The 22885-nt window shown below is 37.7% G+C and overlaps 3 protein-coding genes across 3 annotated transcripts; 1 reads left to right on the top strand and 2 right to left on the bottom strand.

Annotated features, from left to right (window-relative positions):
- Positions 1 to 1951: 1951 nt before the first annotated feature.
- On the bottom strand, positions 1952 to 6128 carry LOC137728911 (probable galacturonosyltransferase 4). Its single transcript, XM_068467711.1, has 9 exons — positions 5522 to 6128; positions 5390 to 5427; positions 5253 to 5300; positions 4980 to 5103; positions 4669 to 4865; positions 4167 to 4438; positions 3606 to 3963; positions 2849 to 3424; positions 1952 to 2522 (listed from the first exon to the last, which is right to left on the bottom strand). Exons 1-9 carry the CDS (start codon positions 5643 to 5645, stop codon positions 2247 to 2249), a joined length of 2013 nt encoding a protein of 670 aa, XP_068323812.1. The 5' UTR covers positions 5646 to 6128; the 3' UTR covers positions 1952 to 2246.
- A 6721-nt stretch (positions 6129 to 12849) lies between these two features.
- On the top strand, positions 12850 to 15391 carry LOC137728859 (ras-related protein RABB1c). The gene is made up of 6 exons (XM_068467644.1): positions 12850 to 13027; positions 13170 to 13309; positions 13470 to 13552; positions 14013 to 14217; positions 14332 to 14400; positions 15145 to 15391. Exons 1-6 carry the CDS (start codon positions 12982 to 12984, stop codon positions 15235 to 15237), a joined length of 636 nt encoding a protein of 211 aa, XP_068323745.1. The 5' UTR covers positions 12850 to 12981; the 3' UTR covers positions 15238 to 15391.
- Positions 15392 to 16037: 646 nt separating this feature from the next.
- Positions 16038 to 21931, bottom strand: LOC137729645 (probable galactinol--sucrose galactosyltransferase 2). The gene is made up of 14 exons (XM_068468638.1): positions 21255 to 21931; positions 20935 to 21167; positions 20481 to 20571; positions 20288 to 20336; positions 20081 to 20172; positions 19547 to 19654; positions 19343 to 19474; positions 18287 to 18697; positions 17905 to 18046; positions 17741 to 17808; positions 17084 to 17218; positions 16757 to 16971; positions 16558 to 16646; positions 16038 to 16434 (listed from the first exon to the last, which is right to left on the bottom strand). Exons 1-14 carry the CDS (start codon positions 21587 to 21589, stop codon positions 16150 to 16152), a joined length of 2385 nt encoding a protein of 794 aa, XP_068324739.1. The 5' UTR covers positions 21590 to 21931; the 3' UTR covers positions 16038 to 16149.
- Between the last annotated feature and the right edge of the window lie 954 nt (positions 21932 to 22885).

Genomic DNA, 22885 nt, shown 5'->3' with positions numbered 1-22885 from the left:
TTGGGTAGAAGACACAGCCGACGGCGAACGGGTTGGTGTCATTTGTGAGGCGAATGGCTGGGTCGAGTCGGGCGTCGTTGATGAGAGTGAGGTCAATGGCATTAGTGATTTTTTTGAAGGAGTTGAAGAGCGGAGGTAGGGGCGAGGAAGAGGTCGTTGAGGAGAAGAACGAGGAGGATGGCTGATGAGGATTGGTGGGTGGACGGTACAGGTCTTTGGGAGGGTAGTTAGCAATGAGGGGAGGAGAAGGGTATCCTACCCCCATCATTATTTAACAGTCAAATTGATACAAATCTAACCGATGTCTAACGTTGCATCGAATTTATAAATTAATGTGTACAACTGCAATGTTTAAAATATGAGTTATGAAATTGTGATTCAACCGTAAATGAGATAATTTTGTAGAATTTACCCTTTCTTATGTATATATTTCTTCTATCAGTATCAGTATACCCTATCTTCTACTGATTTTATTTTGGACAGAGACGGTCCAATCCACGGCGTTATTTTGGTTAGAGATAGTAGCCGACTATCCAGGATGGACAGATGAACGTCACTGATTTCTGTCCACTGTCCAGGAGGGACCAGGATGGATCATGGATGCCGTGACCACCCGACCGACAACATCCACTACACGTGATCAATCACGATTACTTCCATCCAGTTCAGCCTCTTCAAGTTTCAATACAGCCTGTCACTTGCTGGGTCCAAATCCAACACAGCGTTTCAGTTTCATCCCTCGATTATTTTATTAGTTAAAGGGATCGCCACAACACCAACCGCTCACCTCTCCCTAAATTAAAAAAGCTACCATATTGATATTGTTACGATTTTAATACGAGTAATATACAATCAAACTAATAAAACAAGTTTCCCTGCTCTTTTTCTCTCTCGCTCTCTCAGCACTATGGCTGTACAGCAGCACGACCACACAGAGAGAAAAAAAAAAGGGGCTAAATATATATTATATAATATGGCGGTGCTGAAATGATCAATAATTTACAAGTACATGCGATTTCTCCACATATGTATTCGCACTCAACATGAAATACCTAGTCAGGAGCAAATGAAAGCGACAAAGGGGGAAAAGAAAAATCAAGATGTGTACAGAAAGAATATAGATACAGAGTTGCAGCCAACATATTAAGACCTCCAATTCAACACACAAACTGCCTCGCGCAAACTCTTGCTCTACGCGAAACCTCTCAACAACCTTGAGATTTTTATTTTCTTTTTCCACCAACACACCTTCAGTTTAGATAAACATCACTGTGAAGGCAACCGGCGAACATTTTCAGTTTGGATAAACAACATTATTGCCGTAGAATCAGCCGACCGCAGAGCACCTTCAGTTTGGATAAACAGCACTACGTTGAGACCGACTGATTACCTATCCAAGTCTCGGCCGACAAGGATTTTCAAGTCTTTGTTGGTAAAGGTCATCTCATTAGCCTTCTAGGCAAAGTGAGGTGTTACAAGTTATTAGGCTCGGCATATTGAAACATTGAGTTGTTTATGATTAGATATTCACAAGTTTTAGAGTTTGACATTCTGACAGTCGAACCACATTTACCATCAGGACGTACATTGCTTTTAAGTACTTGTTTCCGTATAGTTTGTTGCCAGTTTGACGTTCTTATACTCTTACGAATATAATCACCGTGACCGAACCCGACGCCGACGATCCATGAACTTCGCAAGACTAGCAACCTTGTCTTCATGCTCTAGAACCTGAAGGCTGATACGTATTCCTCCCTCGGCCGCAGTCGCAAGATCAAGAAGTCAGAAACGCGCTCAACGCGACATCCTCGACCGAGCTCGGCCGACGAGTTAGCACGCCCCGCACACAACTGAATGACGTAATTAGCTTATTGATTACACGGCCTGCGTACCACATAAGCTTGGTAGTTTTAGGGTCAACAACTATATAGCAGCACTACCACACAGGAAAAAAGGGGCTAAATATATATTATAGAATATGGCGGTGCTGAAAAGATCATAAATTTACAAGTACATGCGATTTCTCCAGATATGCATTCGCACTCAACATGAAATACCTAGTCAGGAGCAAATGAAACCGATAAAGGGGAAAAGAAAAATCAAGATGTGTACAGAAAAAATACAACCTTAAAGCTGTTCCTTCAGAACCAAAAATAAATAAATAATCCTCCCAAGAAACAAAGGCAAACCTGTCGCATTTTATAGCAAATTGTCCCAAACAATTCAAAATTACCACGCGAGCCATTCTATGGATTGATGTTGCACTCTCGCATGTACATTTGATCATAGTCAACAAATTTTGCCCAGTAATTTCGGTATTTCGGTATGCCTATCTCAAGCCACGGTTTCATGTTGCCGTTGTAGTGTATAACAGCTGCTCGATCAATTTGCTTCTGGTTAACACTAGGGTTATAACCGAGGCCCAACACATGCCAGGAGCGATCCAGTGGGTATGTGCGTTTCCAAAACGTTATGAGACCAGGTGGTAGCGTTCCCAACTTCCACAGTTGTCTATCATGATTCTGTACACAAAATCTTACGTTCAGACTTGGGAACAATTTAATTCAAGTCACTAAAGTATAGCTTTCATATTAGTGAATGCTGGAGGGGGGCAACAAGCAAGATATCTTAAGAGATATGAAAATATTGGTCTAATAAATGCTAATCCAGTCTCTACAGATCCAAATCTCTGTGTAAGAAGAGAGATGTTATCCTAACACTTTACACGAACATCCGTCGACTCATGTTGCACACACACATGTATTAAAATATCAACGAAATTTAAATAGTCAAGTCAATCATTTTATATTTCCAAGAAAAAAAAAATATATGAAACCATTTTTCTTACCAGCTTCTGCCATCCGTGGTACACTTCTGTGATGTTTTGCTTCTTCCATTCCTTCAAATCAAATATATTCATTCCATATGCCCATCCGCAAGCATGGGCATCAAAATTCTTTGAGATTAGAGGATTTGAAAAGTTAAGATACCGATCAAAGCGATGGAAGCTTTCCCCACAGGTCTCCACAGCACCATTAACATTTCCCTTCAAGTCAAGGGACCATACCGCAGTAAGATCCTTCTGCACAACTACATCATCATCCAAGAATAGAACTTTGTTGAGCTTCGGGAAGATCTCTGGAAGGTAAAAGCGGAGATGGTTCAGGATAGACAAGTACTTTGGGTTTCGAAACTTCAAGTTTGAATCAGAATTGGTCCGATGAGTCCTAAAGTAATAATCTATCATGGATGCAGAACCCAACTGCTTCAGAACTGGACTGTAACTTGAATTCAACCACGAAAATTCTTCAATGCTTTGAACCTGAATAGTGGCCTTGCCCGGTGGATTTACCAAAAACCACATTCTCATAGCAGCATAATTGAGCCTGTCAGTAACAATGTGAAAAACATGGTTTGCAGGGTCCTGTCAATGTTCGAAGCAGGGTAGTCAGTTAAAGATGTCAACCAAAAGAAAAGGTCCTAGACATGGACGATAGTTTCTTGATTGGAACTCTAAGGCTCTTTTTACTTAATTGTTCTTAATATTTTTATTTACTTGCAAGCGGGACAACAGAAAGAACATGAGAATCTCTCTACATGGATACCTTAGCATGGGTGACAGTTGAGTTTACAACCACCGCTGCAGCCAATACATTGTCCGAGAATAATGCATAATGGTACATCCGCGGATCTTCTAATTTCTCTTGATTGGGAAACTTCTGCTGAGAAGAATTTAAGGCATAGTATTCAGTGGTAAGGCGCAACGGAAGACAGTGAAGTCCCTTTGGAAGTGTTTTTGCTGTTAGTTGCGTCAAGAACATAGCCTGCTTCTTGTGCACCCGGAGTTGCTCTTCCATTGAATGGAGCATAGCCCGAAGCTTTTTCACCATAGCAGCGCAGTCGTCTTGAATCTGCTTTCCTTTAGTCAATGTCTGTTCCATTGCCTTCAACTTATCGTAGGCGCTGTATTAGTAGCAATAATTGTTACGGATAAATTAAACAAAACAAGAAAAGGGAGTTTTAGGTGGAAGTAGAAATATAAAAAGATAAAATGTTACATTTTAAACAGGGAACTAATAAGGATATCAACAACATATTCATGTAAAAAAAGGAACAAAAGACTTGGGTCAGCTAGCAGTGCTAATTTCTTTTAAGAGAAAACATACTTCCTTGGGAGGTCAGAATCCTTGCTTGCATCCCCAAGAGCTTTTTGAACTTCTTTTATCCGCAGCCGAATCTCCCTTGTGAAATGGGGGTTGTTTCTTGTGGCTGGAAGAGATAGGTAAACCTTTGCCCTGATAAGCTGGTCTCTAAGATGTCGTACCCGGACATCTGGAATAGCCGTTTCATTATTTTGTTTCGCAGTCATAGTTTTTGTGGGTCTTCTTCGATCAACCTTGCTGGAGGTTTGAGTGGATTGTTGTTCTGGTTTTGTTTCCTGAAAGAAGAAGCAGAGACAGAAAGAAGAGAGAAACAGGAAGCATGAATCAATATATTATCTAATTCCAAGTAGAAAGGAAATTCAAAAACGAGTTGGTACAAGAAATGGATTCTATTTGTTGCATAAAACATTCACATTTGGCAATTAGAAGTTTGAAAAAGGACAATCATTTCTAAATAGTGAGCCAGGAATAGCATTGGTCTAAAGGGAAATGGAAGAATCGATACCCTTGTCCGAGAGGCATCATCAACATTTTGCTCAAGAACTCCTATTTTGGCATCCAACTCGGACAGAAACTGATTTCCTTGCTCAAGCGTTTGAGTGACCTGTCTGATGGGGTTATCTGTTTGAGACAGATCTGGGTCAGCGGTGGTTGATAACACTCTAGCTGATACATGCTCCATTGAGTCGACTGACTGCCCATCTAAGAAGAAGTAAATGGAGATCCTCTAATTATAAAGAAGAAATCACAGAAATTAAACAAGGGGAAGGCAGGCAGGCAGGCACTCAGTTGAGGAGTAAAATAAACGATGATAACCTTGATTTTGAAGAGAGTGATTGGGGTGGGCGGAGGTCCCCTTTGTCTCTGGTAATGAATCAGTGGAGTCGTCGGAATACACGACTCCTACTGGTTCTTTAAGCCTTGTGGTTGTGGATGATTCCTATGCACAAGAAACAAAAAGCATAAATAAAGATCTGAAAGTTGAGTCCTTCATACATGGAAAATTTTCTTTCGCGCGCGCTCACGTCCCAATTGTGTGAATGTGTGTGGTGCTAGAAAAGGAAGAAGGGAAAGTAATTAGAGATAAACCTGAGGAAGCAGATTTAGACGGGCAGTAGTACGAGCAGAATTTGCAGGCTGTGAAGAAATTTAAAAAATTCGAAGACATTAACACAACCAACGAGAAAGAGGTCATTGAGATCGAAAAGAAATAGGGAACAACTTACAAAGGCTGTAACATCTTCAAAGAAGTCGTCGTCTCCAGCTGCAGAGAAAAGAAAAGGAGCAGCACAGCGATTTAGGGATTAGAAGAAGAAGAAGAAGAAGAAGAAGAAGAAGTTGTTAGATGACAGACTTACAGGAGGAGGAGGAGGAGGAGGAAGAGGCCTGGATGGAGATGGAGGCAAGGCGATCAGTGTAAAGAATAATGGGAGCAATCACCGTTACAAACAACATGACCATCACCACATTCCTAACCATCATCTTTTCTTAAAAAAAAAGAAAAGAAATGGAAGTCACCGACACGACACCCAGAGGCACTCGCTTTTGGGGAGATTTCTGGGGCAAACAGCCGCCGCAGATCTTCTTAATGCAGAGGTGGTGGTGGTTTCTCCTTCTCCTCCGGTGGGTGTTGAATGATCGATTTGATTATCCTTCCTTCGACTTCGATCTCTCTCTCTCTCTCTCTCTCCCTCAAAAGGTAAAGTAAGGGTAATGGAATAAAATAAAATAAAATGACTTTTAAGTGGTCGTCGTCTGAAGTTCTAACACAAACATATAAATTGCATTGCGTGGATTGGTATATTACAAGCAGCGAGTAAAATGATAAACGGACGGACAGTCGTCTAAGTTCTAGCTACAAGCTACAACAAAAACGAAATTGGAAAGATATGAAATGAGCAGTGCAAACAGAGACAGCAGAGAGACAAACAAAGTCGGCGGGTGCTTGATAAATAAAAATAATAATAATAATAATCTGATGGATGGATGAATATGAGTGATCCACACAAGCCCACTTATTACAAATATAAAATAAATACCGCTTCGTTTTGTAATATTACACATTGACCATGAGATTTTGTACGCTTTTGCGTTTTGGGCCAAACTAGCTTTAGCTAATGGAGAACAAAAAGAAAAACAAAGGATAATCCCCGCGCACGAGCAGGCCGCGTCAACAACAAGTGAGGGATTGCCACGTACGTCAACACCAAGACACCCGTGATTGAAGCTGGGCGCTGTTTTTTAAACTGTTCTAAAAAATCTCCGCCTAGCGCCGTCTAGATCTCGTCTAGGCATTAGACAGTTGGTCACTGTTTCAATTAATACTTAGACATTTAAAAATTAAGAAATGACGTCTAAACCTGCTAAGGCGCCTGCCTAAACCATCTAGACAAGTGCCAAGCCCGTCCTGACCTGCCTAGGCATCAGCCTAGATTGCGACTCAATTAGATAGAAAATAGTTAACTTTCATTTTACATTTTATTTGTTTCAATAAATTGTAAGAGACTTGTTGAATACTTAAATGAACACACATTATATGCTTGTTACCCATGTTTTCAATATGTTCCAATACTTCATAATATATATGTCATTCTATTTTGTAGATTATGATGAAATTACATATATTTTAAGTATAAACAGACACTTATTTAGACAAAATATAATAGATTTATTTAAATTCACCTAGTCTGCCTAGGCGCCTGCTTAGACCCCGCTTAACCACCTAAGCAATAGGCCCCAACTTACCGCTCGATTAGTGTCTAGTGTCTTTTAGAACCCTGATTTTTTCTGCTTGCTTCATTCAATTTGCAAAGGAAACGAGATTATCACAACAAATTCCCAAATCCAAGATCACATCGAAATGGCTCCATTTCAATTCGAGATGCATGCATACATATATATTATTTATTATTTATTAGGGGTATACTATCCACACACATTTTTTTATTTCATACATACCTTTTTAATTTGCAATCGTTGGATCGACTGAAATTAAAAAGATCAAATGATAGAAATTAACAAGGGATGTGTGGATAGCACATCCCTATTTATTATTGATATGTATATATAGACTATTAAGTATGTCAATGTAGATACATTTTGTATTACTGCTATATTCATAGAGAATTGTTATTGACACTCTACAAATTTCATTTTGCACTCTAAACTTTTTATAATTAGAAAGAAAAGTACATTGTGAGGAGTGCAGAACGATATTTTTTTAGTGCTAATAAACAGTTCCCTATTCATAAACATATATTAATTACCCACATTATGTAAACTTTTCTTTACATAATAGATACATTATTAGACTAATAAAATTACAGTATTAATCTCCCCGGCCAAAGACAGGAGGACTAGAAGGAATTTTTAACTATGTCTAGGACACGGGACAGAACAACAACGACATTATACAATTAGATAAACAAAATTCAATTGTCCTTACAATTATTCAATAACACGTAGTGTCCCTTCTCATATTCCAAATGCACTGAGAAGTCTCGTGAGAACTAGAGTTGCCCTGAGAGAGGATCCTCGCCGGATCCTCTTTGTGATGATCCCGAGGATCCTCCGACCACATTCATTCATTGTACATTGTGCTGTCAATTTTTGTCAAGTACTATTTATATTCAATTTTAAATAAAAATTTTATAATAATTTCTAACCGCACGATATACGATAAACGAATGTGATTGAAAAATCCTTAAGATCCTCACAAAGAGGATTCAGTGAGGATCTTACTAGAATCGCCCTTGGAGTGTCGGCACAACTAACACTACACTACTCATCGGTAGCTGCTGGTGCTGGGCCATTCCCTCCCTTGCTCCTTCTTAATAAAACTAGTCTAATTACTATTTTGCAAAGGAGATCTCACACAGACACACGCATCTTGTATAATAATATTATTTTTCTTATCTTCAAACACCCCCAATCACTACAAAAAATATAGGTAATGCACATAATAAATTATATGTGCACTTTGAGGTCAAAGAGAACCAGTATATGTGCCTATAGACCAATAGCAATAATGCATCAACTAAAATGGCATATGTGCCCTCTATTGTTGTGTCCTTTGGTCATAGGGCACAATGTGGTGTTTTGTTCTCCAAGAGGTAAGCACAAATAAAGGCCTTTTTGTACCTATGTTCTGACAAACTTGTCAGATGACCTTCTCCATCCATGTTTGCACAATTTTTGTTATTGTGCCCAATAAGTTCTATTAAAAATAAAATAAAATAGAAATGTAAAAATTTTGAAATAAAACAAAAAATTAAAATCTTCATGAAATCAAAGATGGCAATCTCGGCTGTAAAAAAAATCCAATAGTAGAAATGAAATGTCTACAATGAAACTACAGAAATATTCCTCATAAAGAACATATTTACAATCGTTCAAGATTCAAGACCAACAAAATAATGAGATTTTCCTATCAATGTATCCATGCATTCCTACATATAGCTGCTCATAACTGATTGTACTCTTTTTCCTAGCTCGGTGGATTATGCAATCACCTTTGGGAAATCCAAACCAAAGGAAAAATGAAAAAGGGGAAAGGATCACAATTTCCAGTGAAGTTTAACCACCTAAACATCCAATCAACATTGAGAATTCATTAGCTTCACGTATATCTGATAACAATAAGAGTTTCATTTTCTCCGACAAAAAGAGTAACCATTTTTCTATTGGTACAACTAAATATCCAATGTACCTTAACAAGACAAGGAAGCAAATCTATATCGACACAGGGAACCATAATCGTAGAAGGATGTTCATCCTCTTCTTGGAAAAGAAAGAAATTTAGTAAATATAAGTTTCTTAAAAAAAAAAAAAAAGTTATTTTATGTATAATAAGAGCAAAACATTAATAGGACCTCTAATAATGTTGTATATATTTCAAGCAAATATAAAACCAAACTTATCAATGGTACATTAACCACTTACAAAGATGAGAAATAGCACGAAGGTAAAGTACACCTCTACAACATAATATTTTCCCATCAATCCTGTAAAAAAATATGTATAATCCCAAATGAAACATTATATACAAATAACAAGTCATAAAACAGTGATAAATTGAAAAACTTGTGTAATAACAGAAGCAAAATTCTCATAAAATGGATAAAGGCAGGGGCCATGTCTTTCTGATCCAATGGATAAACTCGAGCAAACTGGAAAACAACAAATCAAATGTGTGATATTTGAATCTACCAATGCCTCTGCGAAACTGCGATTTACTACTTCTAAATCTACTACAAATTTGTACTCCTAAATCACAGTATCAATTAGTAAGGCACATGAAACTACAGGGCATACAGATAATCTTGGGGGGAATCACGTGAGTCACAAAATTGATATACAGAGATGGTTTTTTTATTTTTTTTATTTAGTGCAGGAGCCAGTTTTATACCTTCAGAACCTCGTGTTCAACATACGGTCAAAATCTTTGATAAGTACACAATATCAAGAAATGGGTAGGAGTTTTACTTTAGTCTCTCAGGATTCAGGGACTATGAGAGCTTGGCCTTGCTTCAGACCGTCTGATCTGCCTTAGGACGTCTTGTCTCACTTAGATCTGAGAACTGATGGTGTTTCTGTCCATCATCTTTCTCGGATTCGCTATGGATCCATAGAACCTGCACAAAGAGCAAGCATGCTTGAGGTTTTCGCAATTTTGACCTTCAAGACAGCTACTGGATAAGAAAAATGCAGAAGAATGAAGGCCGTTTACCTTTTCATAAACTACTGGACGATTGTGGTTAGAATCTCTGATTTCTGAGATTCAGTTTGCTTAGACGATGACGGCGGTCCGGGTTGGTGTATGTGACGTCTATGGCTTCGAAGATTCTGGGTTTGATTTCTCAAGCTCGAATTTGGAAGTCTCTGGGTTTTAATTTCCCAGATCCAAGGTGTGGGGGTTGCAGGTTTGGTGGAGGTGGGTTCTGGTTTCGAATCTGAGCTCGCAGAGCGACGGATATGTGGAGAAATAGGTGCATTTTCTTACATTTTGTTTCCTTGGAAGAGTGAAGAAAACAAAAACATTGTCTTTTATTGAACATACATTTATTACATAATATATATAACCCAAGCCAACACAAAGGAATGTTGAAAATAAATCAGAATATGATGATGGTTTCCAAATTTTAATAAAATGTAGTTTAAAAACTTGAAAGTTTCCATGTTTATTATTCCCAATTGGTCTGGATACGTACTATGAATTGGACAAATAATTACAACCAGGAAAAGGAAAGAAGAAAGGAGATGAAGACTGGAAGAGAATGAACATCAGAAGAGACGGTTACATTGCCGCTGCCATTGCCAGCAGCACTGAATAATAAGCAAGCCCCATCAGGGCCTCTGGCGCAACACATGACATGACATCACCCTCCCTGGCTTGTTAGTCGTTGGCCTCTTAGATACTCAACTAGTTTCTGCAGTGACAATTGATCAATTGAAACTTAATTAGTTGGGTTGTTGAAGAGGCTGCTTGAGCAGGGAACTCCAAATGCAATCTTCCCCGGCCTCAGTCTTCGACCCATCATCTTGATTGAGATCTCGAGGTCGCCACAAATCTATCTCAAGCTTGTCCTTTGGAAAGTCCAGGAGTAGTGCATCAGGATGGTCAGTCTGATCATGATAGAAGCACTGCCCGGAGAAAGAAGATTGATCATCCAGTGCTGCCAGTGGTGATGAAAAATTACCATGTCCAGGAGTAGTACTACTGGTGGTCAAGGTGGATGTGTCGACATCCAGTACTGCCAGTGGTGATGAAAATGCGTCTTCAAAATTCAAGTCCTCTGGTTTGGATATTACACCATCTTTCAGCCACGGAAAATCAAATACTCCTAGTGCCAAGTTGGAATCCGAATCTGATGTCTTATAACTGCTACTATTACCACTAGTGCTGCCGCTGCTGTTGTATTCAAGGTCGTTTTTGAAGTCCAAAATACCACAGTTAGGATCTACTAAATTTGTCTTCGCATGCTTCTCTGAAAAAGAATAACAAGAAGAAGAAGAAGAATCGTTGTGGTCTTCATCTCCTTCTCTTACTCTCTTTTTGCTGTCACGCTCCATGTTTTCTTTTTTACAAAACCTCCCTGCTAACGAAAAATTACCTATATGTATGTATGTATATATATATATGTATGTATATATATATATATGTATATATATCAATATCAGAAATATAGAGGATTATTAATACAGTGAAACAAACTCATGGCAGAGCAAACAAGTGCAATGCTCCTCTTCTGATCTGATTTTCGGGTATAATTATTACACAATACGTATGAAAGTACTCACCAAAAGATCACGGCTAACAATGTTAGTACTAATGATACAAATGGGAATTTTTTACACACAACTTAAAGCTTAAAGTTGATTCATGAGCAAGGACACATGCTAATTAAAATCATATGGTGAGCTAGCTAGGCTATACATCAAATTATTAGCTAGATGCTTAATTTAAAAGTGGCAATGGCAACATACGTTTGCATAATGAAATTTTGAGAATAAATAAAACGATGCATGAGTTGAATGGCGGACAAAGATGAACCTTAAAATTGTGACCTTGAGATTCAGAGATTAAATTGAAGCGGTATTATAAAAAAGAGCGAGAAGGTCTGATTTGATGGTAATGCTGAAACTTTGTATATCAAATCTATCTTACGACTATGAGTGTCATGCAACTGCTAGCACTATTTAATGAAAATTTTCATCCATTACGTACCTGTACTTGTATTGGGCTAGGCTGAGGCTGAGGTTGTATATCTGGAGTTGTTGTTCAATGCATATGATTTTTGCTGAAGAAGAATGATGATTACAAACGAGTTTTGCTCACACGCTACGCAATTTTAAGCTAAACCGTCTCTAACCACACACACTATTCCATAACGCTTTTACCCACCCATATCTCTCTTTCTCTCTCCTTTGCAAGAATGAATGAAACGAAACAGATGGGTTGTGTTAGTTCCTCTTTTTGCGTTTCTTTCCTTTCTTTATTGCCTCTCTATTTTTTCAGTGTCCAAGTTTCCAAATACCACAGGCAAACCCGCCAGCAAATCCCATCTTTTTCTCCTTTGCTTTTTTCTCTTCTTTTTTGTATCCACTAGTTTTGCCACGTCATAAACCCAAAGCAACGTAAGTTTCTTACAATTTCTAGCAATCATGATTTTTTAAACTTAGGATATAATTTGGATCGTTAACAGGGCTCCTCGTAGGTTGTTGCCCTTCACAACTAACTATATGCGAACATTACTAGACTGTAGTACTAAGTAGATATACATGAGAGACTTACAAAGTCATATTTGGACTCGAACAAAAGATTGGCGTTAAAAAGTTTCGGTACATTGGAGATGGTACGAATGAGGAATATTGGGGGTGACCTATGTGACGAGATGGGCTGAAGAAGAAATGGGCCAGAAAATGGGGGAAGGCCCAAATGGGAAAGAATAATTGGGGTTGGGTAGTGATGTTGGTGGAGGAGGAACTGACAGCAAGGAAGGAGAGCGGTAGTATAGAAGAGAAGAGAAGACGCTTTGCTTCGCTGTAAACTGTTATTGCTTTTGATTTGGTTTGACCTCTCTCTCGCTCGCTCTCTCTCCCCTGTTTTGTTTCGGTGGTTTTCTTTTCTTCCCCCACCCCCACTCGGGCCACTCCCTTTCCCTTGTGAATTCCTTTCCGTGTACAAATTAATTTACAATTTACAATTTACAAGTTTCTATAAAATAAACAACACAGACAGACATTAGTTTTGGAATTAGAATTCAATTTGCGATCAAACTTGTTGTTTGTGTGTGTTTGTTGATAAGACAGGCAGAGAATGTCTTACGCTTATTTGTTCAAGTACATCATCATCGGCGATACCGGTACTCCTCCATAAAAAATAATTCTTATTTCTTTGATTTGATTTGATTTGTGCATCAATCCAGTTTAATTTAATTGTTCTTCTGTCGGTTTTGATGAATTTCGATTTGGTATTTTCATAAGTGATTTGTTGTTGTGTTGCAGGAGTTGGAAAATCATGCCTTCTTCTTCAGTTCACCGACAAGAGGTTTCAGCCAGTACACGATTTAACTATTGGCGTTGAGTTTGGAGCCAGGATGATCACCATCGACAACAAACCTATCAAGCTCCAAATCTGGGACACGGTTTCTTTCTTTTTCTTACGAATTCATTCATTCTTTCATTTTAATTCATTTTTTTATGGAATTAACGTAATAATTCAGTTCAATTCAATTGCAAGCTTTTCGATTTACGATTTTCCTTGCATGTGAATAAATATGCAATATATTTGTATATATGTTTTAGGCTGGCCAAGAGTCTTTCAGATCCATTACCCGGTCCTACTATAGAGGGGCTGCTGGTGCCTTGCTTGTCTATGACATCACCAGGTATTCTTTCAATTCTAATCTCATTCTCAACATAATAATTTTGTATTCTTTGTTGCACTTTCGCCATGCGGCATCTCTTACTTTGGACGATGGACTGTGGACTATGGACACCACTTTGTCATATTCAATTTTGCTTTTTGGTTTTTCGAGGAAGATATAACCCCGTCTGCTTTGATTCACTATGAGTTTCTCAGAGTGTTTTTTTCAAATTAAATTGTTTTTGGAGAAGGTATTTCCATCACAATTCACAAGGAAAATCATATCTCGTGCTTGTTTAATCCAGTTTGGTTAGGCTTAAAAACGCTCTTGCTGTTTTTCCTATTGCATTAGAAAAGTAAAAGCTCAGGCGAGATCCCAGTAATCTACTGGATTCTTATGCTAGTGTAGATAATGAGCATTAAGCACTTACTATGCATGTTAAGGCACTGGCAATGACAATAATTCCTTCTTTTACTCTTAGGAGGGAAACTTTTAATCACTTGGCTAGCTGGTTGGAGGACGCGAGGCAACATGCAAATGCAAACATGACAATTATGCTCATTGGTAATAAGTGTGATCTAGCTCACAGACGGGCTGTGAGCACAGAGGAAGGGGAGCAATTTGCAAAGGAGCATGGCTTGATCTTCATGGAGGCCTCTGCTAAGACTGCTCAGAATGTTGAGGAGGTGACAAAAGATTGGCTTTTGGATGGACATTGTTTTTTTAAAGAAACCTTTGATATCTTCATCATGTTTATTTTTTTCTTGCCTTTATTGGTAACAGTTACGTTTTCCATTCAGGCATTTATAAAAACTGCTGCAACCATATACAAAAAGATTCAAGATGGAGTGTTTGATGTATCAAATGAGGTTAGCTTTGTCTCTTTATGAAATATTCCTTACATGTCCTCTTTATCTTTTACTTGATATTTATTAAGGGTAAATTACAATTTGCAACCTCAAATTTGGGTGCAATTGCAACCCCATACATCATCTTTAGAACATTGCAATGTCATACACAAACTTGTATTTTAGTTGTAATTGTAATTTCATACATCTGTTAGCCTTTTTAAAAAAAAATGTAGAAGAGGTTTGTGGTATGGGTTTGTAGTTGCACCCAAATTTGGGGGTGCAAAATGTAATTTACCCTTTCTTTTTTAAATATGTAGAAGGTTTTTGTGGTTTACTTATGTTCTCATTAGTGCTTTCTGTTTGGGAGGGATGATAAAAGTGTATTTTTGATATGGCAGAGTGCTTTGTGAATGCCAAGTGGAATGATTGACTGTATGGTTTCATGGAGCCATTATATGAATGCCTTTTCTATTGGTTGGTTGCGTCATAATTTTCCTCTGATTGCAAATTACGGTTGCTTAGATTTCTAGTTGCCTGAGAATGTGATGGGTAAGCTCACATTTGAAATATATAAAGACGAGGCTGAGTCTCAGCTCATGCTCATTGTATTGACTCTGAAAAAATGATATCCCGATAGATAGTAAATACCAAATGAACAAAAACCCTTCTTGTGAATGCTCAGAGACAAATTGAACAGTTTGTGATATTGAATGAAAGAGAGCTGTGTATGAGCTTATTCCCGATTCCTGGTCTTGTTTGCAGTCTTATGGCATAAAAGTTGGATATGGTGGAATTCCGGGACCATCAGGAGGTAGAGATGGCGCTTCATCTCAAGCTGGAGGCTGTTGTAGTTGAAGTTTGATCTTATTTGCCATGTTGAAAGCAGTTAATCAGGCGTCGTTTACATTCTTGGTTTTTATTTTTATTTTGTGTGGTTAAATATGAAGATTATGGATCCTTTCTTTGTATAAACGTCTTAAAATTGAAATACATGTATAATTCCTCGTCATGTTCTAATTTGATTGTAAATTAGTGATTTAAAGTTAGCTTGTTGATTGAAACTGCAGATTGTGAATAGACAGTTACTCGTCGTTATTTATTGGTGTTGATCTTGGCGTTTCTATATGTTGCATGCTGAAAACCGATGGTGGCTAATACCTTCGATTTGAATTTTCCCAATCCATGATTGTCTTTCAAAATAACCGAGTCCTGGAGTCGCTACCTAGTACCTAAATACCTAGAGACTATAGAGATGAAATTTGAGCCTTGGGAAAACTTCGAATAACGTCCAAATATCAATGTATGCGGTCGTAATCTTCTCCCATAGTTTCTGTCCCTTCATTCTTCATAAGAGCAGATGTATGTAGACATTACCGCTCACACAAAAGTCCTTTCGTGCAAGTGCTTTTGCATATGGAAGCGTTTCTCGTCTGCCGGGGAAAATCAAAATCTGATAGTTATGAAATCACGCCTATACTATTAGTATTTGTTCATACAGTATTTCTTCCAGCCATTCTGTATAGAGCAGCAAAGTATGGGATTTTTAATTGGTATGGAGTACGGACGACTCGGTCGCATGGTTTCCGACCACACACAAAAAACACCCACGCGACATTATAAATTTGAAATGACTATACACACGAATTCAGGTATGGCTTTTTATTTTATTTTTTTCACATAAATACGAATTCAAATATATTATTCAAGCTAAGACTGTCTAAGATTATTAAATTTGAATCCGTCTAAACTAAAATACTTAAATCTGAATCAATAACGTAGAACAATTTTCCAACTAGTTGTGGCAGGAACTGTTACTTTTAAAAGATTGTCGACTTCATCTCTAAATTCAAATTCCTCTTCGTCTTTGGAGTTCACTGAGCAAGCTTTGGGCTTTAAACTAGAGTAAGCTCCAAAGCTACCTCCTCCTCTTCCCTTAATGTGTATTTCACTGCTAGAGTTATGACTAAAGCACTCAACTGCTTCAACAGCTCCCCCGGAATTGTACATGTTCAATAATCCAATCGCTGCAAATTCAACGTTTTGCTTGTAAACCTGGGGAAGTAGAAATCACGCACAAATTTATAATTGTTTTAACACTAATCAGTGTACTGTTTTACTATACGTACATTACATAATTTTAATCCCAATTCTCAAGAGACCCATTCAGAAGCCAACCTTAATAGGAGATACAGTAAAGACATCGCATTGGAGAACTCTTAATGCAACGTCAAATGACTTGTCCTTTGGTAACCGAGACAGACGCCCTGAAATTGTATGAAAATTATGTCAAAATACGTTGAATTTAACATTGGGCGCCGGCGAGATGAATTAACTGGTGTTTTGGTGTGGCAAAAGGCAAGACGTATAATCCTACCTTTTGCGAAGGAATAGACCGCACAATCTCCTGTCCACAGCTTGCCAGAAACCTCGTCGAAATACTCAATATCTGCAGGGGTCACCTTCCCAGACACTTCAGCACTAACTTCTACCGGAACAACTTGTTCTAGACAAGGCCAGTTCCCTGCTCCTTGGCAATTGAAAATGCCTAAAACTCCATTGTATTTGTTCAAATTCCATATCTTTAGAAGGCTACATATAACATCACCAATCAGAGAAGAGAAGATTTGTTACTTGTTAGAAAAGTAATATCATATATTATATTGAACAACCTAACAAGGTAATTGGGAGGGACATCACATACCTCTTCCCATCTGTAACGGGGTCAACAAATAAACAATCCCGTGATGGCCTCCCGGGGAATCTAGCTCGCAGAATTGATCCATCAGGAAGTACAAGCCTTTTAAGTATCTCGAAATCATGATGGCCAGGTTTGTCACTGTTGTCAATAGTGGCGTGTTGTGAAGTTAGTCACAGCTACACCATTTTTGAGAAATGATTAAGCATCATGATCCGTCAATCTAAACCCCGGCGGAACTGGTACTTTTAAATACATGCATCTGCATGTGAAGTGCATGCATTCTAATTCTAACATACAAAGCACAGAGGCAGATAATTCTGAAATGCATTAAATTTTACATTTTCCAGTGAAATCTTACATGTACAAAGTAGAGAAGCTGATAATTGTGGATGACATTCATAATGCCATACAAAAGACACTCCAAATAAAAGAATTGGAATTACACCAAATAAACTCCTATGCAGTAAATTAGTGAGACTTTCATAACGCCATACAAAAAAAAAAAAAAAAAAAGTTAAAGGACGACATTCTAAGATAATCACTTCATTTGGACACGGTTAAGACTGAGAACAGTAAAAGAAAATGATAAAGATTCAAGCAATGGACTGTCAATTTTATGCCTTCATTAGCTTATGTAATTGTTATTTCACTGTTACTTACCTAACATAGACTCCGCATCCTCCCACAGCTCTAGCAGCAGCATGGAACTCAGCTGCTTCATGACGGCTCTGAAAGTTGTAATTTAATGTATTAAATTCTGCATTTGGAAATACAGCAATAGGCTAAACTTAACAGTACGTAAGGAAGCCACAGCAATGGCATACATAGAACATGTCCCAATCTGGGAGAACAACTTCACCAAGGAATATGCTGTTGAAAGCCACAGCAGCTATGTGCAGTGTCTGTGTTGTTGGGTTTTTCGGGTAGTAATCGTCAGATGCTCGAGTAATAGCACTTCTTTTTGAACTGCAACACAAAATTGGGCGGTTACCTTACCATGGAGAAACCTTAAAGCAAAGAGACTGTTGGTCACAGTTCGCTATGGTTTTCAACAAGAATGATAAACAGGTATGTCTGTAACCTGTACTTAACCCACATAAAAGTAGACATGCCCATACATGCATCCACCGTATGAGTCAAATACTGGAGTTACTAAGTTTTTCCAATTAAAATTTGATGGGGGCATTGTAAAGCATAAGTACATACTGGTAAATGGAGTCCGTGCTTTGGCCCATGCAGCAGATGATGCTGTTGTCTTGGAAGTGGGTGGCTATGGACTTCTCCAGTGCCTGTTGGAACTGTCTGGTCAGAGAGACTCGCCCTCCTAAATCAGCTGATATCGTCTCCAGTATGTTCTGAACATCAACCTTAACCCCATCCACGTTTTGTGAAACAAGATAACCGTGTAGATCATCATAAAAATGATACACCTTTGCAGGATCTATTGTACCAACACCATATTTCTCCATGCAATCCATAGCTAAGTCCCTCATATTTGCCAAATTCCCAGGTGACTGCACTGGGTATCTTAGCTCAGGATTGTACTTTTTAGTTCCAAGAGCATTTGGAAGAAGCCCTCCCCAGTATCCCAACAGGGCATGCCACACATAGACGTACCTGGGAGTTTGGGAAAAAAAGCAAAGCATTAATGGAACATAAATGCAAAGATTCAAGAGAAAAGATCTAAGAAACATGAGGACAACACAGATTTCACTCTATTTCTCCAAGTGGTAAGTATGTTCGACAATTGCAGACAAACTACACCTCAAACCACGTTATGTCTACTTCTAAACATCAGATACATTGCCGTCACAGCCCCAAAATTGGGTCCGGTATATATCGGTTTTTAAGAAAAAAAGAGAAACTTTGAGGTCTAGAAGAAAACTCATGGTTTTGGGGAAAGATGATAGGAAACAGCTTTCCTTGAAGATTTATGCGGCTGTAAAATGGGTTCCTTGGTGATAAGACTTGACAGACAATTAATGAACAAGTCTATATACCATCAGAGACAGTTTTAAGTAATAAACCAAAGTTCCAAGTTCAATAAATTTTCTTGAAACTTGTACTAAACTCCAATTAATTTGAAAATGTACCATATAAATTAAAGCAGACACATATAACTACAGCTCACAGGGAATTATAGTAGTTGTCCAATATTGTTGCCGAAATTTTCAGGCCGCTGCAGTTTTCTGGTCTGTTTATATTTCACAATATCTGCATAAACTGTGAAGGTAGTTAAAATGTGAATGATGGAAATCTTACTTAAGACCAAAAGTCCCCTTGATTTCAGATACAAAATCCTTGAGACTACTTGGCGTCTCACTTTCACCCTCTTTATTAGTTGTCCTACGAAACTTGTTATTTTCTTGAATGCTATTTAATCTAGCACCAAACCTGCAGTTAGGGGAAAATCAGTAAGCCTGATTGCGCTTTTAATTAATTAGCAAGAAAAGATTGTGAACATACTGTGATCCGTCAACAAATGGCTCCCCTTCTATTTGGAACTCATTTGATGTATCTTGCCATCCATCGTCAATTATCAAAAACTTCGCTGGAGTACCTCCCTCTGATAAACTGTGTAATATATATATGTGTGTGTGTGTTTGTTTGAATGAGATTAGTGCTTAAACAAATGGGTTTTACTGGAGAAAAGATTAAGAGGCAATGTAATTGAGTAAATATGGTGGTAATCATATAAAGAATTCACAGCAACATAACAATTCTGCTGCTTAAACTTGTATGAAGCATCTTCATAATAAACTTCTTTATATGCAAGCTTTACACAGGAAAATAACAAAGTTAAATGAACTTCTAGCTCGACATGATTCTCATCAAAGTTAAATGAACTTCTTTAAATGCAAGCTTTACACAGGATCCTGACCAAATCATTATGGTCTCATAACTAAGATTATTCTAGCTATCAGTGCAATTGGTTTCTGATGACATATCAATTCCAGATCATTTTGAAGGAGACTAAATAAGCGAAGCGCTTAGATTTACCTTTTCAGGCCATCTCTGATTCCTTGAGGATTAACCCCTTGATAAAAGGCATCCCAGGTACACCAGCCAAAGCAATCTAGCATTCCAGGCATCTGCATCAGGAAACAATAACAGGATGTGTTATTGATCAATGATCATAGTTGTTGATGAAATCCAGAGATATTATAGAACTTTGGTCCTCTAGGTCTAAAACATTGGCTGACTTGCCTGTTTGGATTCTCTGAGAGAGAAAGTTCCAAAATGCTTCTCCAAAATCCTGAATATGATAACAAGTTGAAATACTTCAGTCTCACTTCAGAAATTATTTCACTGTAGTATAAAGGTTATGTCATTTTGCTTCTTGATCACTAAGCTAAGTATTTGCTTGAAACTCAAAAATGTGCTCAGAGAGCTAACCCACTTCATAGATTCCTTCATCAGATCGAAAGGATGGTTCCCACAATTCACAAAAACTGCTTTTGGGGATTGGGAGGTAACGATAGCTGGGTCACCTATCAGATTAGATAATAAACTTCATATCATTAGACTATCAAAAGAAGCAATACGGGTGAGAAGGTCAGAGGGAACAAACTCTTCTCTCTGTCTCTTTTCTTTTCTTTCCCCTCCTCCCTCAGTACCAAGCTTGAAAACAAATTCGTATTGTACATTGTGCTTCATAAGCAAAAGTGCACAAGCACTAAAGCCAAGCTCAATGAAATGTGTGATAGCAGATTAGAATCATCCAGTAGGCAGTATCATCATGTTATATCTTTAACAAATATTAAAACCAATTCGTGTAGAAATAAGGGAAGAAAAAGGAAGACGGTTGATTATAAGCAAAATATTTGAATAGAGATGAATTTATGAATGATTACCACTTTCGACACAAAACTCAAGTTCATTCGATGAATTCCCCTGCAAGCTGCTTCTAAATTCACCATCTAGAACTGGCAAGAATAAGATATAATTAGGAGGAGTAGCTTCTTCGGCTGACTTTGCTTGCAGGAGCAACATCTGAGTTTCAACTGGGATGTCACTTCCTGTATTGCCCACTCTTGGTATCATCCACCAAAGTTTAAATCTAAAAAGACTTAGTAATCTGACATCCCTGCATCACCACAAAACAGATCAACATACAACTGAAACATGGCGATTGGGGTATGAAATCAACGGTAATGAAGACTAAAATGAATACCGTACGAGTCCGAGCTTAAAAACATGGCGTGAAGAAGCAGTTTGAGAAGTGGCACCGACGAATGCGGATGAGTCGGTCAATGGTGTGACGACCACATTGTCAGGCACGTGTGTCAACACATCGTTACCATTGACACTGAGAATACCATCTTCAAAGACAGGTTTTATGCTCCATGGGGATGCGGATGCGGTGTTACTACTTCCACTAGTGCTGCTGTTAGGACGCACAGACCCCCGTCCCCATCCAAATCCCCGTCCGCGTGAGAAGATGATCCTGTTGTTGATGTTGAGTGGAAGGGCTCTGGAAGACGGAAAAAAGACGGTGGTCTGGAGCATGGCGATCAAAGCAGGTGTGCAGGTGTTTGTGACTTGTATATACTAATAGTTAGCAAGTGAACGTATATAGTATATTACTTCTACAAGCTAGCTAGTGTAACTGTACATTTGGCCGTTATATATAAGAAGCGGGAGACAATGTGGGAGGACCGAGGACTGAGGAGGAGCTTAGAAGGAGTGAGGAGGATATGATATGATATGTGATGGAAGTTGGTTCCGAGATGATTGATTGATTGATTATAATTAAGTGGAGATGGAGCTGAGGGGATGGGGATGGGAATGGGATCAGCCTCCTTAACTTCCACCATTCAGCGCTTGCTGTCCACATTTTACATTCGGGACCTGACCTCACCCCTTTACCCGTCTGTCTTTCGCTTTCTCTTATTTTTAAATCTTCTATGGGAATTATAATATCCTCTCATCTTCCAAGACGATTCTGCCCTCAGTACTAGGAGAAAGACTTTGTACGGCCACCATGTTAATAATACAATAATATAATATAATATTGTGTAATTTTTTATTCATGTGACATTATATTATTGGCATAGAATGTCATGGTGACAATATACTCGTGCGATTGGTAAGGATCGATAGGCATTTATATTGAAAAACCTACCAAATCGGGTTGTTTAGTTTTTTTTATGTATTTTTCAACATCAATGGTTAAACTTGTCAGGCCGGATGTTTAACCAAACAAAATGACCTCCATTAATTTATTTTTGGAGAAATTAGGTTCACATATCTCTTTTTACTACTTTATTGATTAAAACCTAATTCCTTTTCAATTTTTGATTAAGGTCATTAGGTTTTAATAAACGCTATTAATTATTTCAATAATATTTTTTTTAATTTCTAAATACATTCATTTAGTGTTAGAAATGTTACATTTAATATATTTATATTTATGGCTAAATTTTTTATCATATATTTTTATTTTTAGTTTGTACCCGTTTTTAATTTGCAACCTTTTTTTTTTTTTTAATTTGTACTAATTTTATTTTCAGCTTTAATTTGTACCCATATATGAATTTCTTTTTGTGCCCATATATTTTTAACTTTTATTTGTATTTGTACCCATACTTTAAATTTATTTGTACCCATTTTTAATTTTGCTAAATGTACCCATGCTAATTATATGTATTTAATATATTAGTAGTTATTTTTTAAAATATGTTAATAATTATGTGGGTATATTATTATTATTATTATTATTTTTTGCTATAATTTTGTGAAGAACAATATTACTCTATTATTGATTTTTAAGTATTTATTATATTTTAAAAATATTATTTGAAT

Source organism: Pyrus communis, chromosome 3, assembly GCF_963583255.1.
Source record: "Pyrus communis chromosome 3, drPyrComm1.1, whole genome shotgun sequence".
Taxonomy (NCBI): Eukaryota; Viridiplantae; Streptophyta; class Magnoliopsida; order Rosales; family Rosaceae; genus Pyrus; species Pyrus communis.
Note: the sequence above shows the minus strand (reverse complement) of the source record. Positions and strands in the feature narration are given on the sequence as shown.